The 27,640-nt window shown below is 44.3% G+C and overlaps 1 protein-coding gene across 1 annotated transcript; it reads left to right on the top strand.

Annotated features, from left to right (window-relative positions):
* The first annotated feature begins 13,280 nt into the window (after positions 1–13,280).
* Positions 13,281–14,701, top strand: GAST (gastrin). The gene is made up of 2 exons (XM_007535503.3): positions 13,281–13,938; positions 14,513–14,701. Exons 1-2 carry the CDS (start codon positions 13,695–13,697, stop codon positions 14,614–14,616), a joined length of 348 nt encoding a protein of 115 aa, XP_007535565.2. The 5' UTR covers positions 13,281–13,694; the 3' UTR covers positions 14,617–14,701.
* The last annotated feature ends 12,939 nt before the right edge of the window (positions 14,702–27,640 follow it).

Below are 27,640 nucleotides of genomic sequence, written 5' to 3'. Positions count from 1 at the left end.
ATGATGCCAACTGGACTTCCCTGGGCAGACAACCCCACCAATATGTCCTGGAGCCCTGCTTCCCCAGAGCCCCACCCTACGAGGGAAAGACAAGCTAGGACTATGGATCGACCTGCCAATGCCCATGTTCAGCGGGGAAGCAATTAAAGAAGCCAGATCTTCCACCTTCTGCACCCCATAATAACTGTGGGTCCATACTCCTAGAGAGATAAAGAATAGGAAAGCTATCAGGGGAGGGGATGGGATACAGAGTTCTGGTGGTGGGAACTGTGTGAAGTTGTACCCCTCTTATCCTATGGTTTTTGTCAGTGTTTCCTTTTTATAAATAAAAATTTTAAAAAATACATCAAACATCTACTGAAAAAGCTACAGCAATATATTAACAGCAACACAGTAATAATAGGGGACTTCAACACTCCACTGTCTCAACTTGACAGATCATCCAGGCAGAAAATCAATAAAGAAACAAGGGCGCTAAATGAGGAGATAGATAAACTAGAACTATTGGACATTTTCAGTCATTCATCCCAAGAAACTGGAATACACATTCTACTCAAGTCCATATGTTAGGCCACAAAGATAGTGTCAACAAATTCAAAAGCATCGAAATAATCCCAAGCATCTTCTCAGACCACAATGAAATTAAATGAACACTTAACAACAAAGAAAAATTAGTAGACATCCCAAAATATGGAAACTCAGTAGTATACTACGTAACAACTACTGGATCAAAGAGGAAATTAGGGAAGAAATCAAAATGTTTCGAGAGTTCAACGAAAATGAAGACTCAAGCTATTAAAATATTTGGGACACAACTAAGGCAGTTCTGAGAGGGAAGTTCATAGCCAAACAAGCACACATCAAAAAACAAGAAAAAAGCTCAAATAAACAACTTGATCGCACACTTTAAAGACGAAGGAGAAGGAGAAAAAGAAGAAAGGAACCCTAAAGCAATCAGAAGGACTGAAATAACTGAAGTTAGGGCAGAAATAAATAGCATTGAAAATAAGAAAACCATACAGAAGATCAATGAAGCTAGATTCTGGTTCTTCAAAAGAGTAAACAAAATTGACAAGCTCTTTGCCAGACTCACAAAATAAAAAAGGAAGAAGATCCAAATAAATCAGATTGTCAGTGAAAGAGACAACACAACAGACACCACAGAAATCCAACTTATCATGCAAGGCTTCTATGAACAACTATATGCCACCAAACTAGAGAACCTGGAAGAAATGGATGAGTTCCTAGGTACTTACAAACTTCTGAGATTAAACATAGAAGAACCAGAAAATATGCACAGGCCAATCACAGCCAAAGAAATTGAAACAGTTATCAAAAACCTTCCCAAGAATAAAAGTCCTGTAACAGATGGTTTTACAAATGAATACCTCTTCTTTTAAACTCTTCCAGGGTGGAGGGTAGATAGCATAATGGTTATGCAAAGAGACTCTCATGCCTGAGGCTCCAAAGTCCCAGGTTCAATCCCCCGCACCACCATAAGCCAGAGCTGAGCTGTGCTCTGGTAAAAAAAAATTAATTAAATAAATAAATAAATAAAACCCTTCCAAAAGATTGAAGGCACAGGAATACTCCCAGATTCTATGAAACCAACATCAGACAGTGAGTGATAACAAGAACAACAAAAAAAGAAAACTACAGGCTGATATATCTGATGAGCATAGATGCTAAAATATTGAATAAAATTCTGGCTAACCAGATATAGCAGTATATTAAAAAGATTGTTCATCATGACCAAGTGGAGTTTATCCCAGGGATGCAAGGTTGGTTTAATACACATAAATTAATTAATTTAATCCACCACACCAATAAACACAAGACCAAAAACCACATGGTTATATCAATAGGTGCAGAGAAAGCCTTTAACAAAATCCAATACCCCTTTATGATCAAAACACAACAGAAAATGGGAATAGATGGAAAATTTCTCAAGATAGTGGAGTCCATATACAGCAAATCTATAGTCAACATCATACATGGTGAAAAATTGAAAGCATTAGCCCCTCGGGTCAGGTACTTGAGAGGGCTGCCCACTACCACCAATACTATTCAGTACAGTGTTAGAAGTTCTTGCCATAGTAATCAGACAAGACTTTGGGGTTGGGGGCAGGGTTCAGGCCCTGAAACATGGTGGCAGAGGAGGACCTAGTGGGGGTTGTATTGTTATGTGGAAATGCTACACATGTATAAACTTTTGTATTTTATTGTCAACTATAAACCATTTAAAAAAAAGTCTGAATGAAATGAAGCTCATCATAGGAACTTGAAGCAAAATAAATAAATTGTATAGAAAGAATGTAAAGGGGAGCCGGGCAGTAGCGCAGCAGGTTAAGCCCATGTGGCACAAAGCGCAAGGACCGGCGTAAGGTTCCCGATTCGAGTTCCCGGCTCCCCACCTGCAGGGCAGTCGCTTCACAGGCGGTGAAGCAGGTCTGCAGGTGTCTATCTTTCTCTCCCCCACTCTGTCTTCCCCTCCTCTCTCCATTTCTGTCCTATCCAACAACGATGACATCAATGACAACTTCAACAATAAACAACAAAGGCAACAAAAGAAAATAAAAATAAAGAAAGAAAGAATGTAAAGAAAGCATTAGGTAGGTTGACTTTGGGCATCATTTGGCATGATGCTTTAACTAGAAATTCATTTTCAAAACTTCTAACTATAAGAAATTTTGTGCTGTTTCAATTTTTATTTACATGCGCATATAGCATCTTATTAAAATTGATGTGCTAGAGCACATTTAAAATAAATAATAATAAAGAGGGATGACCACGTGTGGGCCAGGACATAACACAAATGGTCGAATGTTCTTCTCATCATGCACAAGGTCCTGTGTTTGGCATGACCTGGAAGGTGGTACAGTGGATAAAGTGTTGGACTTTCAGAAAAGAGGTTCAGTATCACATGATCCAGACTGATATTCTGGTCCTCTTTCTCTCTCATTAATAAATAAGTCTTTGATAAGGATGAATATGGGATGATCTCACTCTCAGGCAGAAGTTGAAAAACAAGATCAGAAAAGAAAACACAAGTAGAACCTGAAATGGAATTGGCATATGGCACCCAATTAAAAGACTCTGGGGTGGGTGGGTGGGGAGAATACAGGTCCATGAAGGATGATGAATTAAATAGTGGGGGTTGTATTGTTAAATGGGAATCTGGGGAATGTTATGCATGTAAAAAAAAAAAAAAAGTAGAAACGCAAAGCAGAAATTGACTGAGTTTGGAGTATGGCACCAAAGTAAGAAAGCACAAGTCCACTAGAGTTTGCAGTGAGTACCTCCCTAATACTTCCTCTCCACTTTTCTAAGCTTTGGGTCCATGATTGCTCAACAATTTGTTTGGCTTTGTATGTTAACTCTCTTTTCAGTCACCAGGTTCCAGGTGTCATCAGGATGCCGGCCAGACTTCCCTGGATTGAAGACCCTGCCAATATGTCCTGGAGCTCAGCTTCCCCAGAGACCCACCCTACTAGGGAAAGAGAGAGGCAGACTGGGAGTATGGACCGACCAGTCAACGCCCATGTTCAGCGGGGAAGCAATTACAGAAGCCAGACCTTCTACCTTCTGCAACCCACAATGACCCTGGGTCCATGCTCCCAGAGGGATAGAGAATGGGAAAGCTATCGGGGGAGGGGGTGGGATATGGAGATTGGGCAGTGGGAATTGTGTGGAGTTGTACCCCTCATACCCTATGGTTTTGTTAATTAATCCTTTCTTAAAGAAAAAAAATAAAGAAAGAAAATTAAAAAAAAAGAAAATAAAAATAAAGAAAGAAAGAATGTAAAGAAAGCATTAGGTAGGTTGACTTTGGGCATCATTTGGCATGATGCTTTAACTAGAAATTCATTTTCAAAACTTCTAACTATAAGAAATTTTGTGCTGTTTCAATTTTTATTTACATGCGCATATAGCATCTTATTAAAATTGATGTGCTAGAGCACATTTAAAATAAATAATAATAAAGAGGGATGACCACGTGTGGGCCAGGACATAACACAAATGGTCGAATGTTCTTCTCATCATGCACAAGGTCCTGTGTTTGGCATGACCTGGAAGGTGGTACAGTGGATAAAGTGTTGGACTTTCAGAAAAGAGGTTCAGTATCACATGATCCAGACTGATATTCTGGTCCTCTTTCTCTCTCATTAATAAATAAGTCTTTGATAAGGATGAATATGGGATGATCTCACTCTCAGGCAGAAGTTGAAAAACAAGATCAGAAAAGAAAACACAAGTAGAACCTGAAATGGAATTGGCATATGGCACCCAATTAAAAGACTCTGGGGTGGGTGGGTGGGGAGAATACAGGTCCATGAAGGATGACAAATGACATAGTGGGGGTTGTATTGTTAAATGGGAAACTGGAGAATGTTATGCATGTACAAACTATTGTATTTACTGTTGAATGTAAAACATTAATTCCCCAATAAAGAAATAAATTTAAAAAAATCTTTGAGGGGAGGGAGAAGAAGAAGAGAAAGAAAAAAATCAAAACCCAGAGATTTTGTGGGAGATAGATGTGGCGGTATTGTCTATAGAGCTTGCCCATAGATTTCATCAGCTTCTTAATGGCTGCTATTACCTGGAAGAGTTAAGAATCACTGTTCCTTAGTTTTCTTCTGAATTTTACAAAACCCCAGGAATAACAGAGGCTTCCCAAGGGGACAGGCTCCGGCACACCAGATAGAGTGCACAAGCTGCTATGCACAAGGACCTAGGTTCAAACTCCCAGTGCTCACCTGTGGAAGGGAAGCTTCACAAGCAGGGCTGCAGGTGTCTCTCTTTCTCTCTCCCTTCTCTATCTATCTCCCCTCCCTCCTCAATTTCAGTCTTTATCAAAAAAAGGGAGAAAAGAAAAAGGAAAAAAAGACTTTTTTAGGCATATCTTAGAAAAAGCAACGGTGCCTACCTCAATATTGATTTTTTTTTAAAAAAATTGATAAGCATTTAAGATGTTTTCATATTTCTTTCAAGCCCAGAGTGTTCCAGGCAAAATGTGCTCCCACCATGGGAGGCCTCCACCGCTTGCAATTGGCCTTACATAACTCATTTGCTCCATAGACAGCCATCATTCAGCCACAGGTTAGTTTGTCGTACAATTTAAACTGTATTTAATCTCAATCCTTCATGGTTAGTTTACGCTCAGAGTGGACAATCTGCTCAAAACAGGAAGCAAAGCAACACAGATGTTAGCATGTTAGCACCATCATTCTGCGTATGTCAAGTCATTGATTCTCACTCCATTTCTGTAAAATGGCAGGAACAAGCACAAGGACAAATAAAGTGCAGAGAGACTGTGATTTAGCTAGGTTTCCAGGGCCACTGTAGAGACATCACCTGGCAGCTTATCAGACACGAAGAATTGCTTTTTTTTTTTTAAGATTTTTTAAAATTTAATTTATTTATTTTCCCTTTTGTTGCCCTTGTTGTCTTTTTATTGTTGCTGTAGTTGTTGTTGTTGTTATTGATGCCGTTGTTGTTGGATAGGACAGAGAGAAATGGAGAGGGGAGGGGAAGACAGAGAGGGGGAGAGAAAGACAGACACCTGCAGACCTGCTTCACCACCTGTGAAGCAACTTCCCTGCAGGTGGGGAGCCAGGGGCTCAAACTGGGATCCTTAAGTTGGCCCTTGCTTCATGCCACATGCGCTTAACCCACTGCACTACTGCCCGACTCCCTGATTCTTTTTTTAAATTTTTTATTTAAGAAAGGATTAGTGAACAAAAGCATAAGGTAGGAGGGGTACAACTCCACACAATTCCCAACACCCAATCCCCATAACCCACCCCCTCCCCTGATAGCTTTCCCATTCTCTATCCCTCTGGGAGCATGGACCCAGGGTTGAGGGTTGCAGAAGGTAGAAGGTCTGGCTTCTGTAATTGCTTCCCCGCTGAACATGGGCGTTGACTGGTCGGTCCATATCCCCAGTCTGCCTCTCTCTTTCCCTAGTAGGGTGTGACTCTGGGGAAGCTGAGCTCCAGGTGATTTTTTTTTAAGTCATTATTTGTTTCAGTGAGCAAGAAAGGAGAGAGAGACATAAATCCAGAGCATTACTCTGGCAAATGTGGTGCTGGAGACTGAATTTAGGACCTCATGCTTACAAGTCCTGTGTTCTACCTGTTGCCCCATTTCTTGGGTCTCAAGGTGGCACAAATCCAAGCTACTGAGTCAGTCTTCCTCCTAACAATCTTCACGCAAGAAAGTTTGAGAAGCATTATTTGAACCATAAAACTAGCGGACACTTGGGGTTGAGGATATAGCTCAGTGGTAAAGCTTATGCTCAGCTAGTATGTTGCCTAAGCCTGGCTCACCACCACCATCATCACAGTATGGGGAAAGAAAAAATAAAAAAGAGGAAAGAGAGAGAGAGAGAGAATCTCATATTGTGATTTTCCAACTGGTTAAAAGTCAATAATGGACTCAGCTGGGGTGGGGAGGTAAGGGTTGGCACAGTGAGCAGAATACTAAACATAGAAGCATGAGGCCATGAGTTCAATACCTGGCATCCCATGTGCCAGAGTGATGCTCTAGCTCTCTATCTTGTGTTAATAAGTAAATAAAATATTTTAAGTCAGTAACATGCTTTTAATAAAAAAAAAAGTATTCATTTAATTAATGAGAGAGAATGAGAAAGAAAGGAGGAAAGAAACAAAGAAGAAAGAAAGAGAGAGGGGGAGTCGGGCAGTAGCGCAGCAGTTTAAGCACACGTGGTGCACAATGCAAGGACCGGCTTAAGGATCCCGGTTCAAGCCCCCAGCTCCCCACCTGCAGGGGAGTCACTTCACAGGTGGTGAAGCAGGTCTATAGGTGTCTTTCTTTCTCTCCCCCTCTCTGTCTTCCCCTGCTCTCTCCATTTCTCTCTGTCCTATCCAACAACGACGACATCAATAACAACAGCAATAATAACTACAACAATAAGAAGAAGACAACAGGGGCAACAAAAGGGAAACTAAATAAATAAAATTCAAAAAGAGAAAAGAAAAGAGAGAGAGAGAGAGAGTGGAAGGAAGAAAGAAAGAGTTATCAGACTCTGGCAGATACGGTACCTGGGATCAGTCTGGGAACCTCAGTAATGCAAGTCCTCTGCTTTCTGGTTGCTGAGCCCTAGTTTTCTTCTCTCTCTCTCTCTTTATTTATTTTTACTTATTGGATAGAGATGGCCAGAAATTGGGAGAGTAAAGGGGAAGAGAGAGAGAGAGAGGAACAGAGACCTGCAGCACTGCTTACTACTCGCAAAGCTTTCCTCCTGTAGGTGGGGGCCGGGGGCTTGAACCTGGGTCCTTATGCATTGTAATGCACTCAACCATGTGAGTCACCACCTGGCCCCTCTTTTCTTTATTTGTTATATTTTATTTATTTATTTTTAAAGGGGAGATTGGGAGAGAAAGATACCTGCAGCATTCTCTCACCACTTGTAAAATTTCCTCCCTACAAGTGGGGACTGGGGCTCGAACTCAACTCCTTGCACACCATAATATGAGTACCAAGCACACACCATAATATGAGTACCAAGCACACACCATAATATGAGTACCAAGCACACACCATAATATGAGTACCAAGCACACACCATAATATGAGTGCCAAGCACACACCATAATATGGTGTACCAAGCACACACCATAATATGAGTGCCAAGCACACACCATAATATGGTGTACCAAGCACACACCATAATATGAGTGCCAAGCACACACCATAATATGGTGTACCAAGCACACACCATAATATGAGTGCCAAGCACACACCATAATATGAGTGCCAAGCACACACCATAATATGAGTGCCAAGCACACACCATAATATGAGTGCCAAGCACACACCATAATATGAGTACCAAGCACACACCATAATATGAGTGCCAAGCACACACCATAATATGAGTACCAAGCACACACCATAATATGAGTACCAAGCACACACCATAATATGAGTGCCAAGCACACACCATAATATGGTGTACCAAGCACACACCATAATATGAGTGCCAAGCACACACCATAATATGAGTGCCAAGCACACACCATAATATGAGTACCAAGCACACACCATAATATGAGTGCCAAGCACACACCATAATATGAGTACCAAGCACACACCATAATATGAGTGCCAAGCACACACCATAATATGGTGTACCAAGCACACACCATAATATGAGTGCCAAGCACACACCATAATATGGTGTACCAAGCACACACCATAATATGAGTGCCAAGCACACACCATAATATGAGTGCCAAGCACACACCATAATATGAGTGCCAAGCACACACCATAATATGAGTACCAAGCACACACCATAATATGAGTGCCAAGCACACACCATAATATGAGTGCCAAGCACACACCATAATATGAGTACCAAGCACACACCATAATATGAGTACCAAGCACACACCATAATATGAGTACCAAGCACACACCATAATATGAGTGCCAAGCACACACCATAATATGAGTACCAAGCACACACCATAATATGAGTGCCAAGCACACACCATAATATGAGTGCCAAGCACACACCATAATATGGTGTACCAAGCACACACCATAATATGAGTGCCAAGCACACACCATAATATGAGTGCCAAGCACACACCATAATATGAGTGCCAAGCACACACCATAATATGAGTACCAAGCACACACCATAATATGAGTACCAAGCACACACCATAATATGAGTGCCAAGCACACACCATAATATGAGTACCAAGCACACACCATAATATGAGTGCCAAGCACACACCATAATATGAGTACCAAGCACACACCATAATATGAGTGCCAAGCACACACCATAATATGGTGTACCAAGCACACACCATAATATGAGTACCAAGCACACACCATAATATGAGTGCCAAGCACACACCATAATATGAGTACCAAGCACACACCATAATATGAGTGCCAAGCACACACCATAATATGAGTACCAAGCACACACCATAATATGAGTGCCAAGCACACACCATAATATGGTGTACCAAGCACACACCATAATATGAGTGCCAAGCACACACCATAATATGGTGTACCAAGCACACACCATAATATGAGTGCCAAGCACACACCATAATATGAGTGCCAAGCACACACCATAATATGAGTGCCAAGCACACACCATAATATGAGTACCAAGCACACACCATAATATGAGTGCCAAGCACACACCATAATATGAGTGCCAAGCACACACCATAATATGAGTACCAAGCACACACCATAATATGAGTACCAAGCACACACCATAATATGAGTACCAAGCACACACCATAATATGAGTGCCAAGCACACACCATAATATGAGTGCCAAGCACACACCATAATATGAGTGCCAAGCACACACCATAATATGGTGTACCAAGCACACACCATAATATGAGTGCCAAGCACACACCATAATATGAGTGCCAAGCACACACCATAATATGAGTGCCAAGCACACACCATAATATGAGTACCAAGCACACACACACCATAATATGAGTACCAAGCACACACCATAATATGAGTACCAAGCACACACCATAATATGAGTACCAAGCACACACCATAATATGAGTACCAAGTACACACCATAATATGGTGTACCAAGTACACCACTACCTGTCATTTTCATTTATCCCACCAGCTGAATCACTGAGTCCTGCTCCAGACTCAAATAGCTATTCACCAGAACATTCAACTGCTGATTATCATGGGCATCTCTCAACCTGTTTCCTTCATTACCTGTTAATTCTCAGCAGGGCTGGTTGTAAGCATGGGTACCGCTGCCCCTTCTCCAGGACCCCAGGGGCATCAAACCCCCCCCCCAGACAAGGAGGCACCCTGACAGTGCATGGACAAGAGCAAAATCTCTAGTCCCAATGCAGACAAATCAAAAGCAGCCCAGAACTACTTACTCCACCCAAACCAGGTCCATGCTGCAATCCATCAAATAACCCCACAAGCTTACCATTGTGTTATATTTGTTCTTTAATTATCTTTATTTACTTATTGGCTAGAGACAGCCAGAAATCGAGAAGGAAGAGGGAGATAGAGAAAGACAGAGAGACACCTGCAACCCTGCTTCACCACTCATGAAGCTTTCTCCCTGCAAGTGGAGACTGGGGGCTTGAACCCGGGTCCTTGTGCACTATAACATGTGTGCTCAACCAGGTGCACCACTGCATGCCCCCCTTTTTTTTTTTACCAGGGCACTCTTTAGCTCTGGCTTATGGTGGTGGGAAGATTGAACCCGGCTTTGAAGCCTCAAGCATGTGAGTCTGTTTGCATAATCATTATGTACTATCTACCCTCTGCCCCTACTGTGTTTTCTGGAACATCTTTGGCAAACCCTTTAGCTTCATTACTAAATATTTTCAGGTGTATCTCCATAATAGGAAATGCTGAATACATAATACAGATTAATATTTTCCCTCAAAGGCACAAAGGGAAAAGGGGGCTCAAATTTCAGAGGCAACTGGGGAAGTGACTCAACTAACTGCTAAGAGTATCAGACTCCGGAGTTGGGTGGTAGCGCAGCCGGTTAAGTGCAGGTGGCCCAAAGCACAAGGACCGGCATAAGGATCCCGGTTCCTCATCTATAGGGGAGTCACTTCACAAGCGGTGAAGCAGGTCTGCAGGTGTCTATCTTTCTTTTCACCCCTCTGTCTTCCATTTCTCTCTGTCCTATCCAACAAGGACATCAATAACAACAATAATAACCACAACAATAAAACAACAAGGGCAACAAAAGGGAATAAATAAATAAATATTTTTTTAAAAAAGAATATCAGACTCTCAGACCTGAGATTCTGGGTTCCATCCCCAGCACCACATATACCAGAGTGGTGCTTTGGCATGTCTCTCTCTCCTCTCTGCCTCATGTAAAACTTGCTCCTCTCATGTGTAATAAATAAAAAATAAATCTTCAAATTGTGGGGGCTTCAAGGGGGAAGGGGAGTTGTGTTTTGCAGGGATGGAGAGACAGACCTGGGGAGCTATAAGCTAAAGCCAGCACAGAAGGCATAAGGAAAGGGGCACACCGGGGTTTTCCACAGAAGGTGGAGGGTGAAGGGAGTTCAGAGGCAACCAGGACACTAGAGTGGAGGAGCATCAGCCCACGGCCCATTGCTCCTGATAACTGCGACACGTCCTGTTTGCAGAGGGGACGGGGATCAATACCCCATCCACAGCCGCAGGTTCCCTGCTCTTCAAACACCCGTGTGTGATGCAAATGCTCTTCTGAATGGAAGGTGATTGGGTTGTCCTCTGACGTGTGGGCAGAGTGAGGGGGGGCACTGTTACCCCACCCCCACTTTTGTCTCCAGTCTACCCTCATACCTGGCTGAGAACTGCCTCCTACCCTGCCTGTCCACAAAAAGATCAAACTCTCAGGGCGGAGCAAGGGGAGGTGTACCGGTACCCACCCCATTCATCTCACTGGGGGGAGGGTCCAGGGGAGAGGGGTAGAAAGACTGAGGGAAGGGGTTCAGGGCTTTATAAGGCAGGGCTGGAGCACCAAGCAGAGCAGAGAACCAAGAGGCACCAAGTGAGCACAGGATCACCACCTCCAGCTTCTCAGGTGAGAACACCAGGAGGGGAGGAAGAGGGCTGAACCCCTAGCTCCCCATCTATAGGGGAATCGCTTCACAGGCGGTGAAGCAGGTCTGCAGGTGTCTGTCTTTCTCTCCCCCTCTCTGTCTTCCCCTCCTCTCTCCATTTCTCTCTGTCCTATCCAACAATGACGACAACAATAAAACAACTAGGGCAACAAAAGGGAATAAATAAATAAATAAATATTTTTTAAAAAGATGTATTTATCAGAGAGAGGCAGGGAAATCCAAGAGAGAACTAAAGTATTCCACTGGCATATGTGAGGCCATAGATTGGACTAGGGACCTCAAGCTTGAGGGCCCAATGCTTTGCCCACCTACCACCTCCCAGGCCATGAAAGCTTTTTTTAACTTTTTTATTTATTTTAATAGTAAATCCATGCTATGAGTCTTTTAAAAATATTTTGTTTGCTTATTTAATTTATTGTATAGAGACAGAGAGAAATTAATAGGAAGAGGAGAGAGGGAGAGAGAGAGACACCTGCAGCCCTGCTTCACCACTTGTAAAGCTTTCCCCCTGCAGGTGGGGACCAGGGGCTTAAACTTGGATCCTTGAGCACTATAACATGTGTGCTCAACCAGGCCCACTACTTATTTAATGAAAGACAGTTTTTTGTTTGGTTGGTTTTTGTCTTATTTAATTTTTTAAATTTTTATAAAGTTTTTTTAAGATTTTAAAAAATATACTTATTTATTCCCTTCTATTGCCCTTGTTGTTTTTGTTTTTTTTATTGTTGTTGTAGTTATTATTGTTGTCAATGTAGTTGTTGGATAGGACAGAGAGAAATGGAGAGAGGAGTGGAAGACAGAGAGGGGGAGAGAAAGATAGACACCTGCAGACCTGCTTCACTGCTTGTGAAGTGACTCCCCTGCAGGTGGGGAGCCGGAGGTTCAAACCGGGATCCTTAAGCCGGCCCTTGCACTTCGCACCACGTGTGCTTAACCCGCTGCCTGACTCCCATTTTATTTTATTTTAATTGCCACCAGAGTTATCACTGGAGCTCGGTGCTGGTGCAACAAATCCGCCATCCTCAGCAGCTATTTTTCTTCCTTTCTCCTTTCTTTTTATTTGATAGGACAAAGAAAAAGAGGGAAAGGGGAGATAGATAGAGAGACACTTCTCCCCACCCTGCGAGCCTTGGGATGGGGGGTTTGAACCTGGGTCCTTGCGCATAGTAGCATAACAGACTACACCAACACCTGACTCCCTCACTTTTTTTTAATAAATATATTTTTAATTAATTTATTCTCTTTTGTTGCCCTTGTTATTGAAGTTATTATTGATGTTGTCATTTTTGGATAGGACAGAGAGAAATGGAGAGAGGAGGGAAAGACAGAGAGGGGAGAGAAAGATAGACACCTGCAGACCTGCTTCACCGCTTCTGAAGTGACTCCCCTGCAGGTTGGGAGCTGGGGGTTCGAACCGGGATCCTTATGCCAGTCCTTGCGCTTTGCACCACCTGCGCTTAACCAGCTGCGCTACTGCCCGACTCCCTTTAATACATATTTGTGAATATTTTATTTATTTATGATAAAAATATGAAGAGAGAAAGAAAGAACCAGACATCACTCTGGCACATGTGCTTCCAGGGATTGAATTTGGGACCTCATGCTTGAGAGTCCAGTGTTTTATCTATTGTGCCAACTCCTAGACCACTTTAACACATATTTTGTTAAGACAGAGTGAGAGCAAGAAAGAGAGAGAGAGAGAAACAGAGAGGGAGAGAAACAGAGAAAAACAGAGAGAGAAGCCAGAACACCACTCCAGCACATGCAATGCCAGATATTGAACCAGTAACCTCTAACACACAAGTCCTCTATGGTACCAATTGAGCTCTTTCCCTGGTCACTAAAAACTCATTTTATATTACAAGATGGAAACATCTACAGAGTCACTTATGTGGCATCAAATTCTGCAAAACAGTCACTATAATAAGGGTGCACAGGAGGGAAGAGGCAGGACTTGGGGACCAAGTGGAGCCAGCAGGAGCTAGAGGAGCAGCCAAGAACCCCATCCTGAACAGCAGACCCATCCAGCAGAGCACCTGAGCCCATCTGACCCATGCCATGCCTCTAAGCCCCAATGCTCTCTCTTGTGCAGACAAGATGCAGCATCTGTGTGTGTGCACTTTGATCTTTGCACTGGTCCTGGCCACATTCTCTGAAGCTTCTTGGAAGCCTGGTACCCGTCTGCAGGATGCACCCTCAGATCCAGGATCCAACAGCGGCCTGGAGCCACAGAGGCTGAATCCACTGCACCCAGCCTCTCACCACCGAAGGCAACTGCAGCGGCCCCCACATCTGGTGGCAGGTAGGAAGCGCTGTACCACTTGCCTCCCCCAGTCAGGGTTAGCAAGCCTCAGTATCCAAAGGCAGGGAACCCTTTCTCCATCCTCACTTTCTTTTCTTTTTTTAAAAATTTTTTATTATTGTTTATTTCCCCTTTTGTTGCCCTTGTTTTATTGTTGTTGTTGATGTCGTCGTTGTTGGATAGGACAGAGAGAAATCAAGAGAGGAGAGGAAGACAGAAAGGGGCAGAGAAAGACAGATACCTGCAGACCTGCTTCACCGCCTGTGAAGCGACTTCCCCTGCAGGTAGGTAGCCGGGGGCTCAAACAGGGATCCTTACGCCAGTCCTTGTGCTTTGCTCCACATGCGCTTAACCTGCTGCGCTACCGCCCAACTCCCTCTTTTTTTTTTAAATATGTTATTTATTTATTAATGGGAAACATAGAAGGAGAGAGAAAGAGCCAGATATCATTCTGGTACATGTGCTGCCGAGGACTGAACTCAGGACCTCATGCTTGAGAGTCCGCTGCTTTATCCACTGAACCACCTCCTGGACCATGTCCATCCTCACTTTCTCTCCCACCTCTGGCCTTCAGACCTTTCCAAGAAGTATAGCCCATGGGTGGAGGAGGAGGAAGAAGCATATGGATGGATGGACTTCGGCAGACGCAGTGCTGAGGAAGAGGACCAAAGCATCTAGAACTAAACCCCAGAGTCCAGCCCAGCCTATCCTAGGCCAGCCTCAGCCACATGAAAAGCCAATCAAAATAAACTAGCTTCCAATAGATGACTCTGTGTCAAGTGTCCTGGGGCAGAGGTGGGGTGTTGGTGGGAGGAGAGTTGAGTACCCCAGGGAGTATGACCAGGGCTAATTCCTCCTGAATGCCTGAAAGATGAGGTCTCAGGTTCAATCCCCAGCACTACCATAAACCTAAACAATGCTTTGGGGAAAGGAAAGAAAAGAGAGAGAGGGGGAGAGGAAGGAAGGAAAAGAAATACAAGGGACTGGACAGTGGCACATTCAAAATAGATTACACATTTGACCATGCATGAGGACCCTGGTTCAATACCCTAGTGCCCACCTGCAGGGAGGAAATTTCACCACTAGTGGAGCAGAGCTCCAAGTCCTCATCTCTCTCTTGCCTCCAGGGTTATCGCTGGGATTTGGTGCCCAGCACTACAAATCCACTGCTCCTGGCAACCATTTTTTGCATTTTTTATTGGATAGGACAGAGATAAATTGAGAGAGGAGGGGGAGATAGGGAGAGAGAAAGGCACCTGAAGATTTGCTTCACTGCTCATGAAGCAGACCTGCTGCAGGTGAGAGCAGGGGCTCAAACCTCACTTGAGTCCTTGAATGTGCACTTATTATTATTATTTTTTAATCAGAGCACTGTTCAGCCCTGGATTATGGCGGTGCAGGGGATTGAACCTGGGACTTTGGAGCCTCAGACATGACAGTCTCTTTGCATAACCATCATGCTCTCTCTCTCTCTCTCTCGCTCTCACTCTTTCTCTCTCTCTCTCCCAGGAAGGAAAAAATTGGCCACCAAGTCCAGTAAAGTAGTCATGCAAGTACCAAATTTTAATGATAATCCTAGTGAAGAAAGCAAGAAAGAGAGAAAGGAGGAAAGAAAGAGAGAGAGAGAGAGAAAGGAAGACAGAGAGAGAGACCAGGTGGTAGCATACTCAGTTGAGCACACACACTATCATGCACAAGGACCTAAGTTCAAGTCCCTGCTCCCCACACAAGAAAGACAGAAATCTCCCCTCAAACAAGGGCAGAAAACATTTTCAGTGCCAGGAACTTTTTCTAACTTCCCAGCCTGTCTGTCAACTCACCATTATATCCAGTCTGTCCCCACTCTGATGGCACTTTGGCCAATGCTGTGTTGTGGGAAGTGGGCTCACTCCCCGGGAAGTCCAGACCATTGTTTCCATGAGAGTCTGAGCAAGGGAATTGAGCCTGCAGTGTTAGATCCTTGGGGTGTGAGAGTCTCTTTGCATTACCACTGTGCTATCTCTCCCCCATCCTGCTTTATCTCTTGGTCAGGAGTGAGTGATTAAACTAAGAAGCCTACTTACAGTTTAAAAGCCCTCAGGCTCCCATAGCCTCCAGGGAAGTAAAAGAACAAAAAAGGCTTTTTTTTTCTAAGATTTTTTAAAAATATTTATTTATTTATTTATTCCCTTTTGTTGCCCTTGTTTTATTGTTGTAATTATTATTGTTGTTGTTATTGATGTCATCCTTGTTGGATAGGACAGAGAGAAATGGAGAGAGAGGAGGGGGAGACAAAGAAGGGGAGAGAAAGATAGACACCTGAAAACCTGCTTCACCGCTTGTGAAGAGACTCCCCTGCAGGTGGGGAGCTGGGACTCAAACTGGGATCCTAACACCAGTCCTTGTGCTTTGCACCAGCTGCGCTTATCTGCTGTGCTACCATCTGACTCCCAAGAGGCTTCTTAACAGTCTCTGTGCTCCAACTCAGGGACTGAAATAATATGGAAACAACTGTTAATTTCCACAACTATGAACTCGTTAAATACCCTACTTAGATACAAGTCAATCTAGGCAAGAGTGATCAGTAATTTGAAAAGTACTGAGAGAGGGACCTCATAACATACTATATAGAATGGTTAAATCAACAAGAAGAAATACTGGAGAAATGAACCAGGACAAGAGTCCAGCTAAAAGCCCCCCAAAGGGTGAACCACAAAATAGTGAGGTCAACATCCAAACACTTGTTAAGGAAATAGCCACGGGAGTGAGAGTTTGAAAGAATTGTCATGAGAAATGCAGAAACAACAAATGAGACTCTGAAAGAAAACACTAATTATCTCAAGGTTATTAGAGAGCTGAAAGCTGAAATAGCTGAGCTAAGAACACAACTAGCTGAACAAGCAAAAACAGTATCAGAACAAGGTAACAAAATAGATGAACTACAGAAAACAGTACAGAGGAGAGAAAATAGAATAAATGAGGTTGAAGACAAAATTAGCAAGATTGAGGATGAATTAGAGACAACTAAAAAAGAAGTAAGATATCTCAAAAAGATATTAAGAGATACTGAAAACAACAATTAAAACATATGGGATGACTTCAATAGAAATAATATATGCATTATTCGCTTATCAGATAAAGAAAAGGGGGGGTCAGGCGGTAGCACAGTGGGTTAAGCGCACGTGGTGCAAAGCGCAAGGACCAGAGTAAGGATCCCAGTTCCAGCCCCCAGCTCCCCACCTGCAGGGGAGTCACTTCACAGGCAGTGAAGCAGGTCTGCAGGTGTCTTTCTCTCCTCTCTGTCTTCCCCTCCTCTCTCGATTTCTCTCTGTCCTATCCAACAACAACAATAACAATAATAACCACAACAAGGCTACAACAACAAGGGTAACAAAAAGGAGGGGAAAGGCCTCCAGGAGCAGTGAATTCATGGTGCAGGCACTGAGCCCCAGTAATAACCCTGGAGGCAGAAAGAAAGAAAAAAAGAAAGAAAAGAAAAAGAGGGAGGGGAAGAAAGCATTCTTCAGAACATAATAGCTGAGAACTTCTCTAGTCTAGACAACATAAGACATAAAGGTTCGTGGCCCAGGAGGAGGTGCAATGGATAAAGCATTGGACTCTCAAGCATGAGATCTCGAGTTCGATCCCAGGCAGCACATGTATCAAAGTGATGTCTGGTTCTTTCTCTCCTATCTTTCTCATCAATAAATAAATAAAACCTTTTTGAAAAAAAAAGACATAAAGTTTCAAGAAGCCCAGAGGGTCTCAAACAGAATTAACCCAGATTTAAAGGCCCCAAGACATCATATTTAGAATGGAAAGGAATAAGGATAAAGAAAGGATCTTGAAGGCTGCGAGTGAAAAAAAGGAAGAGTTACCTACAGAGGAAAACCCATAAGATTAGCAGCAGACTTCTCCACACAAACACTACAGGCCAGAAGAGAATGGCAAGGTATCTGTTGAGTGCTCACTGAGAAAGGTTTTCAACCAAGAATACTGTATCCTGCTAGACTGTCATTCAGACTAGATGGAGGCATAAAAACCTTCTCAGACAAGCAACAGCTGAAAGAATCAACTATCAGCAAGCCTGCTCTGAAAGAAGTTCTGAAAGGTCTCCTATAAATAGTCATACCACCATAAGTATACCATATATCAGAACACTCTAAAAATCTACAAGAATGGCATTAAAATATCTTCAATCTTTGATATTAATAAATGTCAATGGCTTTAATTCACCTATTAAAAGGCACACAGTAGGAAGATGGATCAGAAAACACAACCCAACAATATGCTGTCTGCAAAAAACCCACCTAACTCAACAAGACAAACACAGACTCAAAGTGAAAGGATGGAAAATTATCATACAAGCAATGGCCCACAAAAAAGGGCAGGAACAGCTATTCTTAGATCTGACACGATAGACTTTAAAATAAATAAAATTAAAGTGGTCCGGGAAGTGGCGCAGTGGATACAGCATCAGACTCTCAAGCATGAGGTCCTGAGTTCAAACCCTGGCAGCACATGTACCAGAGTAATGTCTGGTTCTTTCTCTCTCTCCTCCTATCTTTCTCATTAATAAATAAATAAAATCTTTTTAAAAATAAATTGAATAAATAAAAATTTTAAAGATAGGGATGGACATTACTAAATGCTAAGAGGACCAGTCAACCAAGAGGACTTAACAATTATTAACATTTATGCACCCAATGAGAAGCCATCTAAATACATCAAATATCCACTGAAAAAGCTACAGCAATATATTAACAGCAACACAGTAATAGTTGGGGACTTCAACACCCCACTCGCTCAACTTGACAGATCATCCAGGCAGAAAATCAACAAAAAATGAGGGAGCTAAATGAAGAGATAGATAAACTAAAACTACTGGACATTTTCAGAATCATTCACCCCAGGAAACTGGAATAGATATTCTACTCAAGTCCACATGGGTCATTCTCAAGGACAGACTATATGTTAGGCCACAAAGACAGCATCAGCAAATTGAAGCTCATTGAAATGATCCCAAGCATCTTCTCAGGCCCCAGTAGAATTAAACTAACACTTAACAATAAACAGAATATTAGTAATAGTCCCAAAATGTGGAAGCTCAACAGTACACTACTTAACAACTACTGTGTCAAAGAGGAAATCAAGGAAGAAATCAAAATGTTTCAAGAGTTCAATGAAAATGAAGACAAAAGCTTTCAAAATATTTGGGACACAGCTAAAGCAGTACTGAGAGGGAAGTTCATAGCCATACAAGCACATATTAGGAAACAAGAAAAAGCTCAAATAAGCAACCTGATTACACACCTTAAAGACCTAGAAGAATGGGGAATTGGGCGGTAGCGCAGCGGGTTAAGCACACGTGGCGCAAAGCACAAGGACCAGCATAAGGATCCTGCTTCCAGCCCCTGGCTCCCCACCTGCAGAGGAGTCGCTTCACAGGCAATGAAGCAGGTCTGCAGGTATCTATCTTTCTCTCCCCCTCTCTGTCTTCCCCTCCTGTCTCCATTTCACTCTGTCCTATCCAACAACGACGACAACAATAATAACTACAACAATAAATTAAAAAACAACAATAAATAAAAAACAACAATGGAAACAAAAGGAAATAAATAAATATTTTAAAAAAGACATAGAAGAACAAAGGAACCCTAAAGCAACCAGAAGGACAGAAATAACTAAAGCTAGGGCAGAAATAAATAACATTAAAAATAAGAAAACCATACAGAAGATCCATGAAAGTAAATGTTGGTTCTTTGAAAAAGAGAACAAAACCGACAAACCATTAGCCAGACTCACAAAACAAAAAAGGGAGAAGACCCAAATAAATTGGGTCTTGTAAATGAAAGAGGAGATATAACAGACACAGCAGAAATACAACATATCATGCAAGGCTTCTATGAACAATTATACAACACCAATCTAGAGAACCTGGAAGAAATAGACAATTTCCTAGACACCTACAAACTTCCAAAATTAAATAAAGAGGAACTAGATAATATGAACAGGCCCATTACATCTAACAAAATTGAAACAGTTATCTAAAACCTTCCTAAGAATAGAAATCCTGGACCAGATGGTTTTACAAATGAATTCTACAAAACCTTCAAGGAAGAGTTAATACCTCTGCTTTTAAAACTCTTCCAAAAGACTGAAGATACAGGAATACTCCCCTCCCAGCTTCTATGAAGCCAACATCACCCTGATACCAAAAGCAAACAGGGACACAACAAAAAAAGAAAACTACAGACCAATATCTCTAATAAACATAGATGCCAAAATATTGAACAAAATTCTAGCCAATTGGCTACCACAGTATATTAAAAAGATTGTTCATCACGACCAAGTGGGGTTTATCCCAGGGACACACGGTTCGGTTAATATACGTAAATCAATCAATATGATCCACCACATCAATAAAAGAAATACCAAAAACCACATGGTCATCTCAATAGATGCAGAGAAAACCTTTGACAAAATCCAACATCCCTTTATGATCAAAACACTACAAAAAACAGGAATAGATGGAAAATTCCTTAAGATAGTGGAGTCTATATATAGCAAACCTACCGCCAACATCATACTCAATGGTGAGAAATTGGAAGCATTCCCCCTCAGATCAAATACTAGACAAGGCTGCCCACTATCACCATTATTATTCAAACTTAGTGTTGGAAGTTCTTGCCATAGCAATCAGGTAGGAGCAAGGAATTAAAGGGATACAGATTGGAAGAGAAGAAGTCAAACTCTCCACATTTACAGATGACATGATATTATACATAGAAAAACCTAAAGAATCCAGCAAGAAGCTTTTGGAAAATCATCAGGCAATACAGTAAGGTGTCAGGCTACAAAATTAACATTCAAAAGCCAGTGGCATTCCTCTGTGCAAACACTAAGTTAGAAGATGAAATCCAGAAATCAATTCCTTTTACTATAGCAACAAAAACAATAAAATATCTAGGAGTAAACCTAACCAAAGAAGTGAAAGACTTGTATACTGAAAATTATGGAGAAATAGAAAAAAGGAAATAGAAAAAGACACAAAGAAGTGGAAAGATATTCCATGTTCATGGCTTAGAAAAATTAACATCATTAAAATGAATACAGTACCCAGAGCCATCTACAAATTTAATGCTATCCCCATCAAGATCCCAAGCACATTTTTTAGGAGAATAGAAAAAATGCTACAAATGTTTATCTGGAACCAGAAAAGACCTAGAATCACCAAAACAATCTTGAGAAAAAAGAACAGAACCGGAGGCATCACACTCCCAGATCTCAAACTGTATTATAGGGCCATTGTCATCAAAACTGCTTGGTACTGGAACATGAATAGACACACTGACCAGTGCAATAGAAATGAGAGCCCATAAGTGGGCCCCACACCTATGGACATCTAATCTTTGACAAAGGTTCCCAGACTATTCAATGGGGAAAGCAGAGTCTCTTCCACAAATGATGTTGGAAAGAATGGTTTGAAACATGCGGAAGAATGAAGCTGAATCACTGTATTTCACCAAATACAAAAGTCCCAGTATGGTTCCGTAGCCCCCATGTCCACTTGGTCGATTCCAAATTATATTCCTCCATGAGGATAATTTCTGGAACCATCCATTCCACCCCGGTTCCATGGCTGCCAGTTCTTAGCAACATCGCCCCGCCAGATATTCGTCGGGATGCGGCATCATCTATGTTCATTTCCCACGTCTACGCTCGACTGGACCTGCCAATATGCGCGGATATCTTCGCCCACCCTGTCCAATGCTTGACGTCTCGTCACCCAATCTGGTCCCCTATGCCTACACTGAACTTCTCTGTTCCAGTCTCTTGGAAACAGAGTTGGCAGTCAGCTGAGGTAAAGAACAAACACCTCATCACAGACCCCTGCAGGCGTCAACCCGGCTTTGACCTAGCACGTTATGATTGGGCCCTCCTCAATCGCTATCGAACAGGCCATGGCCGGTGTGCCGCTATGCTCCATCGCTGGGGAGCCAGAGACGACCCGAACTGCCCCTGAGGCTACAGACAGACTATGACCCACATAGTCAACGACTGCCACCTCTCCAGATTCAAAGGAGGTCTCGAAACTTTACATCAGGCTCAACCTGATGCTGTTGACTGGCTACGGAAGAAGGGCAAATGCTAGAAGAAGAAAAATTCCATTGGTGAGGGGGCTGGGGTCAGGTTTGCAAACAAGTAAACAGATGCTTAGAGAAAGGACCACCCAGGTGCCATAGCAGGGCACTCTCAACTTGGAGGTATCAAGGGGGTGCTCATCCTCCTTGTCCTCAGAGTCCCAGTAGAGAGCTCAAAGAGGTCATCCCACAAGCTTAATCCAGTGTCTGAGGTAGATAATCTGGCAGGGGGAAGACAGAGGAGCACCTGGCCAAGGATCAGGGATGGGTGTGGGTGCTGGCATGGGGGAGATAGGTAGCCTGGAGGTATTGTGTGTGCGTGTCCTTGAGCATGGTGATGTGTGTTTAACCAGGTGCAACAATACCCAGACCCCCAACCAGTACACGCACACACACACATATCCCCCAGCTACCTGCTCTCTTACCATCCCTCCAGCTTGCTGTTCTTCATCAGAATGCCATTCCATTTCACCAGAGACTGCATGTCTTGCTCTGGTTGCACCGCAGGCCCTATGGGTGGGGAACACCAGTCAGGTTTCTGGAATCTCCCAAGGAGAGTTAAGAATACACAGGGCCAGAAGAAAACTAATCCACTAGGGGGAGCCCTCCCCACTCTCTATCCTTCCAAGGCAAGAGATAAGAGACTGTCATTAACCTACAGTGAGGTGTGACTCAGTTTCCCCTGATGGGAGAAAACCACATCATACTGAGAGTTCCTGCAGCCTGGATAACCCACTTCTACCTGCCTTTCTGGCCCCAGGCAGAAAACAAATGAGACTCTACCCCTTCAGGATATAACTGAAAGGGGCCCTGGTTCAGTCACTGGGGCAGGGCGGGAAGGCAGGGCCTGCCTCCTCCAGCCTCCTCCACCAGTCAGAGGACCTCTGACCCCTCTTGAGTCTTCTTGGCTGGCAGAAATGGGTCTGAACACAGCACTAGAGAGGAGGTGGGGCAGCTAGGTCGGGAAGGGGGAAGGGGGAGAGATGTGCTACCTGGGAACCCTTGTTTCCTGTTCTGTCCTCAGTTCTCCCTCAACTACAATGGTCATTAGAGGAGCAGAGTGACCTCCCTCCCTGCTCCCCCGCCCCCATCCTCCCTGTGCCCCTAGTGCTCAGCACTTCTTTCCCTACTCCCTGGCTCAGTGTGTTTGTTTTGGTTGGGTCGATTGGTTGGTTGGGTGGGTTTTTATGGCGGGGTCTGGATAGAGTAAGTAGATGATGGTTCTCTGAGTTTAGGTAGAACCGGGCTTCCTGAACGCCGGGGGTCCCTGGACCGGGGGAATGGAGGTGGCCAGAGGAAAAATGGCCACAGACTGACTGGATGCACCTAGCGGAGGGCAGCCTTGGTCAATTGGCAGGGTCACAAAAAGAGACGCACACACCCACCCTGCAGACAGGGAGTCCGCCTGCCCTGGGTTAGGGGCACCAGCTGGAAACTTCCCACCACCCAGGAGAGGATGGGGCGGGTGGGGTAGTCTTCCTGAGGCTCCACCCAACTATCCTGGAGACTTGGAGTAAAGCCAGACCTTGCCGCCCCACAGTCGCCAGACGGGTGAGGTCGCCCCCTCCGCGAGCACAGGCGCCCAGCCGCGGGCAGCTCCCCGCCCCGACGGCGAGTGGCGGAAGAGAGCGCGGGGCTGCTGCTGCACGGGTGAGCTTTTAGGGGACGGAAATCTGGGAACTATAGAAGAGGGGTGTCGGGGAGCAGGAACTGCGGCTGAGAGGGGTGGGTGCAGGCGTGAGGCTGGCCCCGAGGGGGCAGGCGGGAAGTTTGGATAGACGACCCTCGCCTCCCTGGAGCTATCCTCTTCACCACCGCACCCAAACACACTTCTCGGGGTGTCGGACCCGGGTTTACCTTCTTGCAGCTCCGCGGAGGACTACGGGGCGGGAGTGACCGCGGACGAGTGTGCGGGAGGTGGGGGTGAAGATCTGCTGCTGGACCCCCGGGTGCAGGACCCCCCCGTCCCCCACGCAGCTCGACCTGCATTTTGGGGTGCATCTTGCGCCCGCAGGGGCAACCCCGTGGCCGGCAGGGGGCGCAGGGGATCAGCTGGAAGGTGGCCGGGACAGGGGATGAGACAGCGCCTCCTGGTGGCCTACCGAGTGCAAAACGCACAATGAGTTGGACTCTGGCTGTGGTTTCCAGAGAAGGGCCTCTGCTTCCCTCTCCACTCCTGACGAGGGTCCTTCCCCAAAACCACTGCATCTCTGGAACTCGGGTACCAGGACTCCGAAGTCTCTCTCTCCTCCACTCCGCGCTGGGGTTTCGGTGGCCTGTGAGTGGGACGCTCCTGCATCGCTTCTGCTGCCAGGGAGATAAAACCAAACTCGGGAGGACTTTCCACGCTCCCACAGGGCGGTGCTGGCGCTTACACCCTGGGCTAGAACACCTCTGGCACTCTGTGCCCTCCTCTTCCTCCTCCTTATATATGTATTTTTTCTTTTTTGTGAGATCTGTTTTATAAGAAAGATGCCTCACAATGAGGCAGAGAGGAGAGAAAGAGAAGCCAGAACACCACTCAGGTACGTGTAGTGTTTGGGGATTGAATCCTCTTATTCAGCTCACTCTTTCTCTCTCTCTCCCCCTCTCTGTCTCTCTCTCATACACACACACACACACACACACCACACACACCCCACACACACACACACACACACACAGAGTCCAATCAGTGGTTTTCAGAATATTTCCAGGGACATGCAACTGCCACTATTACTGATCATCACTCCATAATGAAACCCGTTAGCAGGCACCCCACCACCCATTTTTCTCTCTCCCAAGTCCCCGTACATTACACTTTGTGTCTCTATACATCGTCTATTATGGCCATTTCATGCAAATGGAGTAAGGTGATATGTGACCTTTCACAAAAGGTTTATTAAAAAAAAAATTATTGGACAGAGACAGATCAATTGAGAGGAAAGGGGAAGATAGGGAGAAAGAGAGACACTTCCAGCACTACTTTACAACTCATGAAGCTTTCCCCTTGAAAGTGGGGGCCAAGGATTTGAACCTGGGGTCCTTGCACATACTAATGAAGTCAACCAGGCTTCTAGGAGGGGCTGACCTGTGGTGAACAAAGTCACCAGATCAGGGGTATGGGGGAGAGAATCAACTTGGCAAGATGGAAGTCACAGATCGCCTTGGGAGGCAAAGCCCTACTGGCATGGAGGAAAAGAAAGAAACTGAGAAGGCGTAGGGAAATCATGCGAGATGATGAAGCAATTATAAAGAATATATGAAATTCCTTGGGACCGGGTGATGGCACACCTGGTTGAGCACCATGTTAATGTGCAAGGAACTGGGTTCAAGCCCCCAGTTCCCACCTGCAGGAAGCTTCACAAATGGTGAAGCAGTGCTGCAGGTATCACTCTGTTTCTCTCCCTTTCTATCACCCCCTTCCCTCTCGATTTCTATCTATCTCTATCCAATAAATAAATAGATAATACAAAAACAGGAATATATGAAATTCCACTCAAGATTTTTTCCTTTAATTTTTGAAACAGACAAAGAGAAATCGAGAGGAAGGGAAGGAGAGATCTGCAGCACAGCTTCACCACACGTGAAGCTTTCCTGCTGTAGGTGGGGACCAGGGGCTTGAACCAGAGGTACTTGTGCATGGTTATTGAAATGCATCACTGCACTGCCCTCATTGAAGATTTTTTAATTTATTTTTTAATAATACTTTCTTTTTAAATTGTATTATTATTATTTCCCCTTTTGTTGCCCTTGTTTTTCATTGTTGTAGTAGTTATTATTGTTGTTGTTGGATAGGACAGAGAGAAATGGAGAGAGGAGGAGAAGACAGAGAGGGGGAGAGAAAGATAGACACCTGCAGACCTGCTTCACCGCCTGTGAAGTGACTCTCCTGCAGGTGGGGAGCCGAGGCTTGAACTGGGATCCTTCTGCTGGTCCTTGCACTTTGCACCATGTGTGCTTAACTGACTCCCTGAAGATTTTTTTTTACATATATAAACAAAGGAAAGATAAAATGGGAAGCATGGCAGGAAAGGACATGACAGCAGAGAAGCTGTATTCAAGATGGGCTATGAAGTGCCATGTTCGTCTGCTGGTAGAAATCTTCCAGCAGGAATGAGGGACTGATGTCCAGGAATAACTCTGTGTCATGGAACGTCTATGGCCAAACCCCCTGAACATGCCCGATCTCGTCTGAGTCATGGAAGAACCTTGCTAACCAAATCTATTCTTGGTGGTTCTAAAAGTGGGCAGGTTTTCTGTGATTTTTTTTTTTGGTAAGGGGGTAGTAAAATGTTTAAGGGACACAGGCCAGGCAGTGGTGTACCCAACTGAGTGCACACATTATAGTGCATAAAGACCCAGGTTCAAACCCCCAGTTCCCACTGGCAGGAGGAAAGCTTCAAGAGCAGTGCTACAGATGTATGTGTGTGTCTATCTTACCCTTCCTTCTAAATTTCTCTATCTCTATCCAATAAATAAATAAATAGACAATTTTTAAAATGTTTGAGAGGGAGTCGGGCAGTAGCGCAGCGGGTTAAGCGCACGTGGTGCAAAGTGCAAGGATCCCGGTTGGAGCCCCTAGCTCCCCACCTGCAGTCAATTTACAGGCGGTGAAGTGGGTCTGCAGGTGTCTATCTTTCTCTCTCCCTCTCTGTCTTCCCCTCCTCTCTCCGTTTCTCTCTGTCCTCTCTAACAACAATGACAACAATAAAACAACAAGGGCAACAAAAGGGAATAAATAAATAATTTTTTTTTTTTAAAGAAACAGACACTTCACAAGGGGTGAAGCAGGTCTTCAGGTGTCTTTCTCGCTCCCCTCTCTGTTTTCCCCTCCTCTCTCCATTTCTCTCTGTCCTATCTAACAATGACGACATCAATAACAACCACAGTAATAACTACGACAAAACGCTAAAAAAAAAAAGAAAAGAAAAAAGCCTCCAGGAGCAGTGGATTTGTGATGCAGGCACCGAGCCCCAGCAATAACCCTGGAGGCAAAAAAAAAAAAAAAAAGAAGAAGAAGAAGCAGATTATGGGTGGTTCATTTTACAGATGGAGAAGCACAAGGCTCAGACCCCCCCCCCCCCAGTCATTCCACACATAAGCATTTTGGCCTGGCTTGGCTGATGGGTGTCTGCCATGGCCCAGAGGAACCAGGAGACACAGCTGGCACCTCTCCTCTGTGCTTTATTCCCTGGAGGCTGGCAGAGAAGAGACTAAAATTCTTGTCCTCCCTCTTCCCACCCCCCAAGTTTTTACTCTCAGCCCCTCCTGGAACAGACTGAGGACTGAAACAGAACACAGTTACTCCAGTGCAAGAGCTACGCCAACAGACACTCAGCTCATACCACCCCCACCCCCACCCTATCCCTAAAATGGGACAGGGCACTCCATGAGAAGAGCTCCTGGCAGTGAGATGCCAGGCATCTGGGCAGGGCCAAGGCCCAGGAGTACTATCAGCATCAGACAGGGAGCAGGATGAAGGGGGTGCACTGGACATGGACCAAGGGAGACCTCTCATCACCTCCTACTCCTACAGTCCCCAGGGAGCCCTCCTCCCTCTCCACACCCCGTCCAGTATCAGCACCAGCAGTAGTTGT

This window comes from Erinaceus europaeus, chromosome 12 (genome assembly GCF_950295315.1).
Source record: "Erinaceus europaeus chromosome 12, mEriEur2.1, whole genome shotgun sequence".
Taxonomy (NCBI): domain Eukaryota; kingdom Metazoa; phylum Chordata; class Mammalia; order Eulipotyphla; family Erinaceidae; genus Erinaceus; species Erinaceus europaeus.
This window is presented reverse-complemented; position numbering and strand designations above follow the sequence as displayed.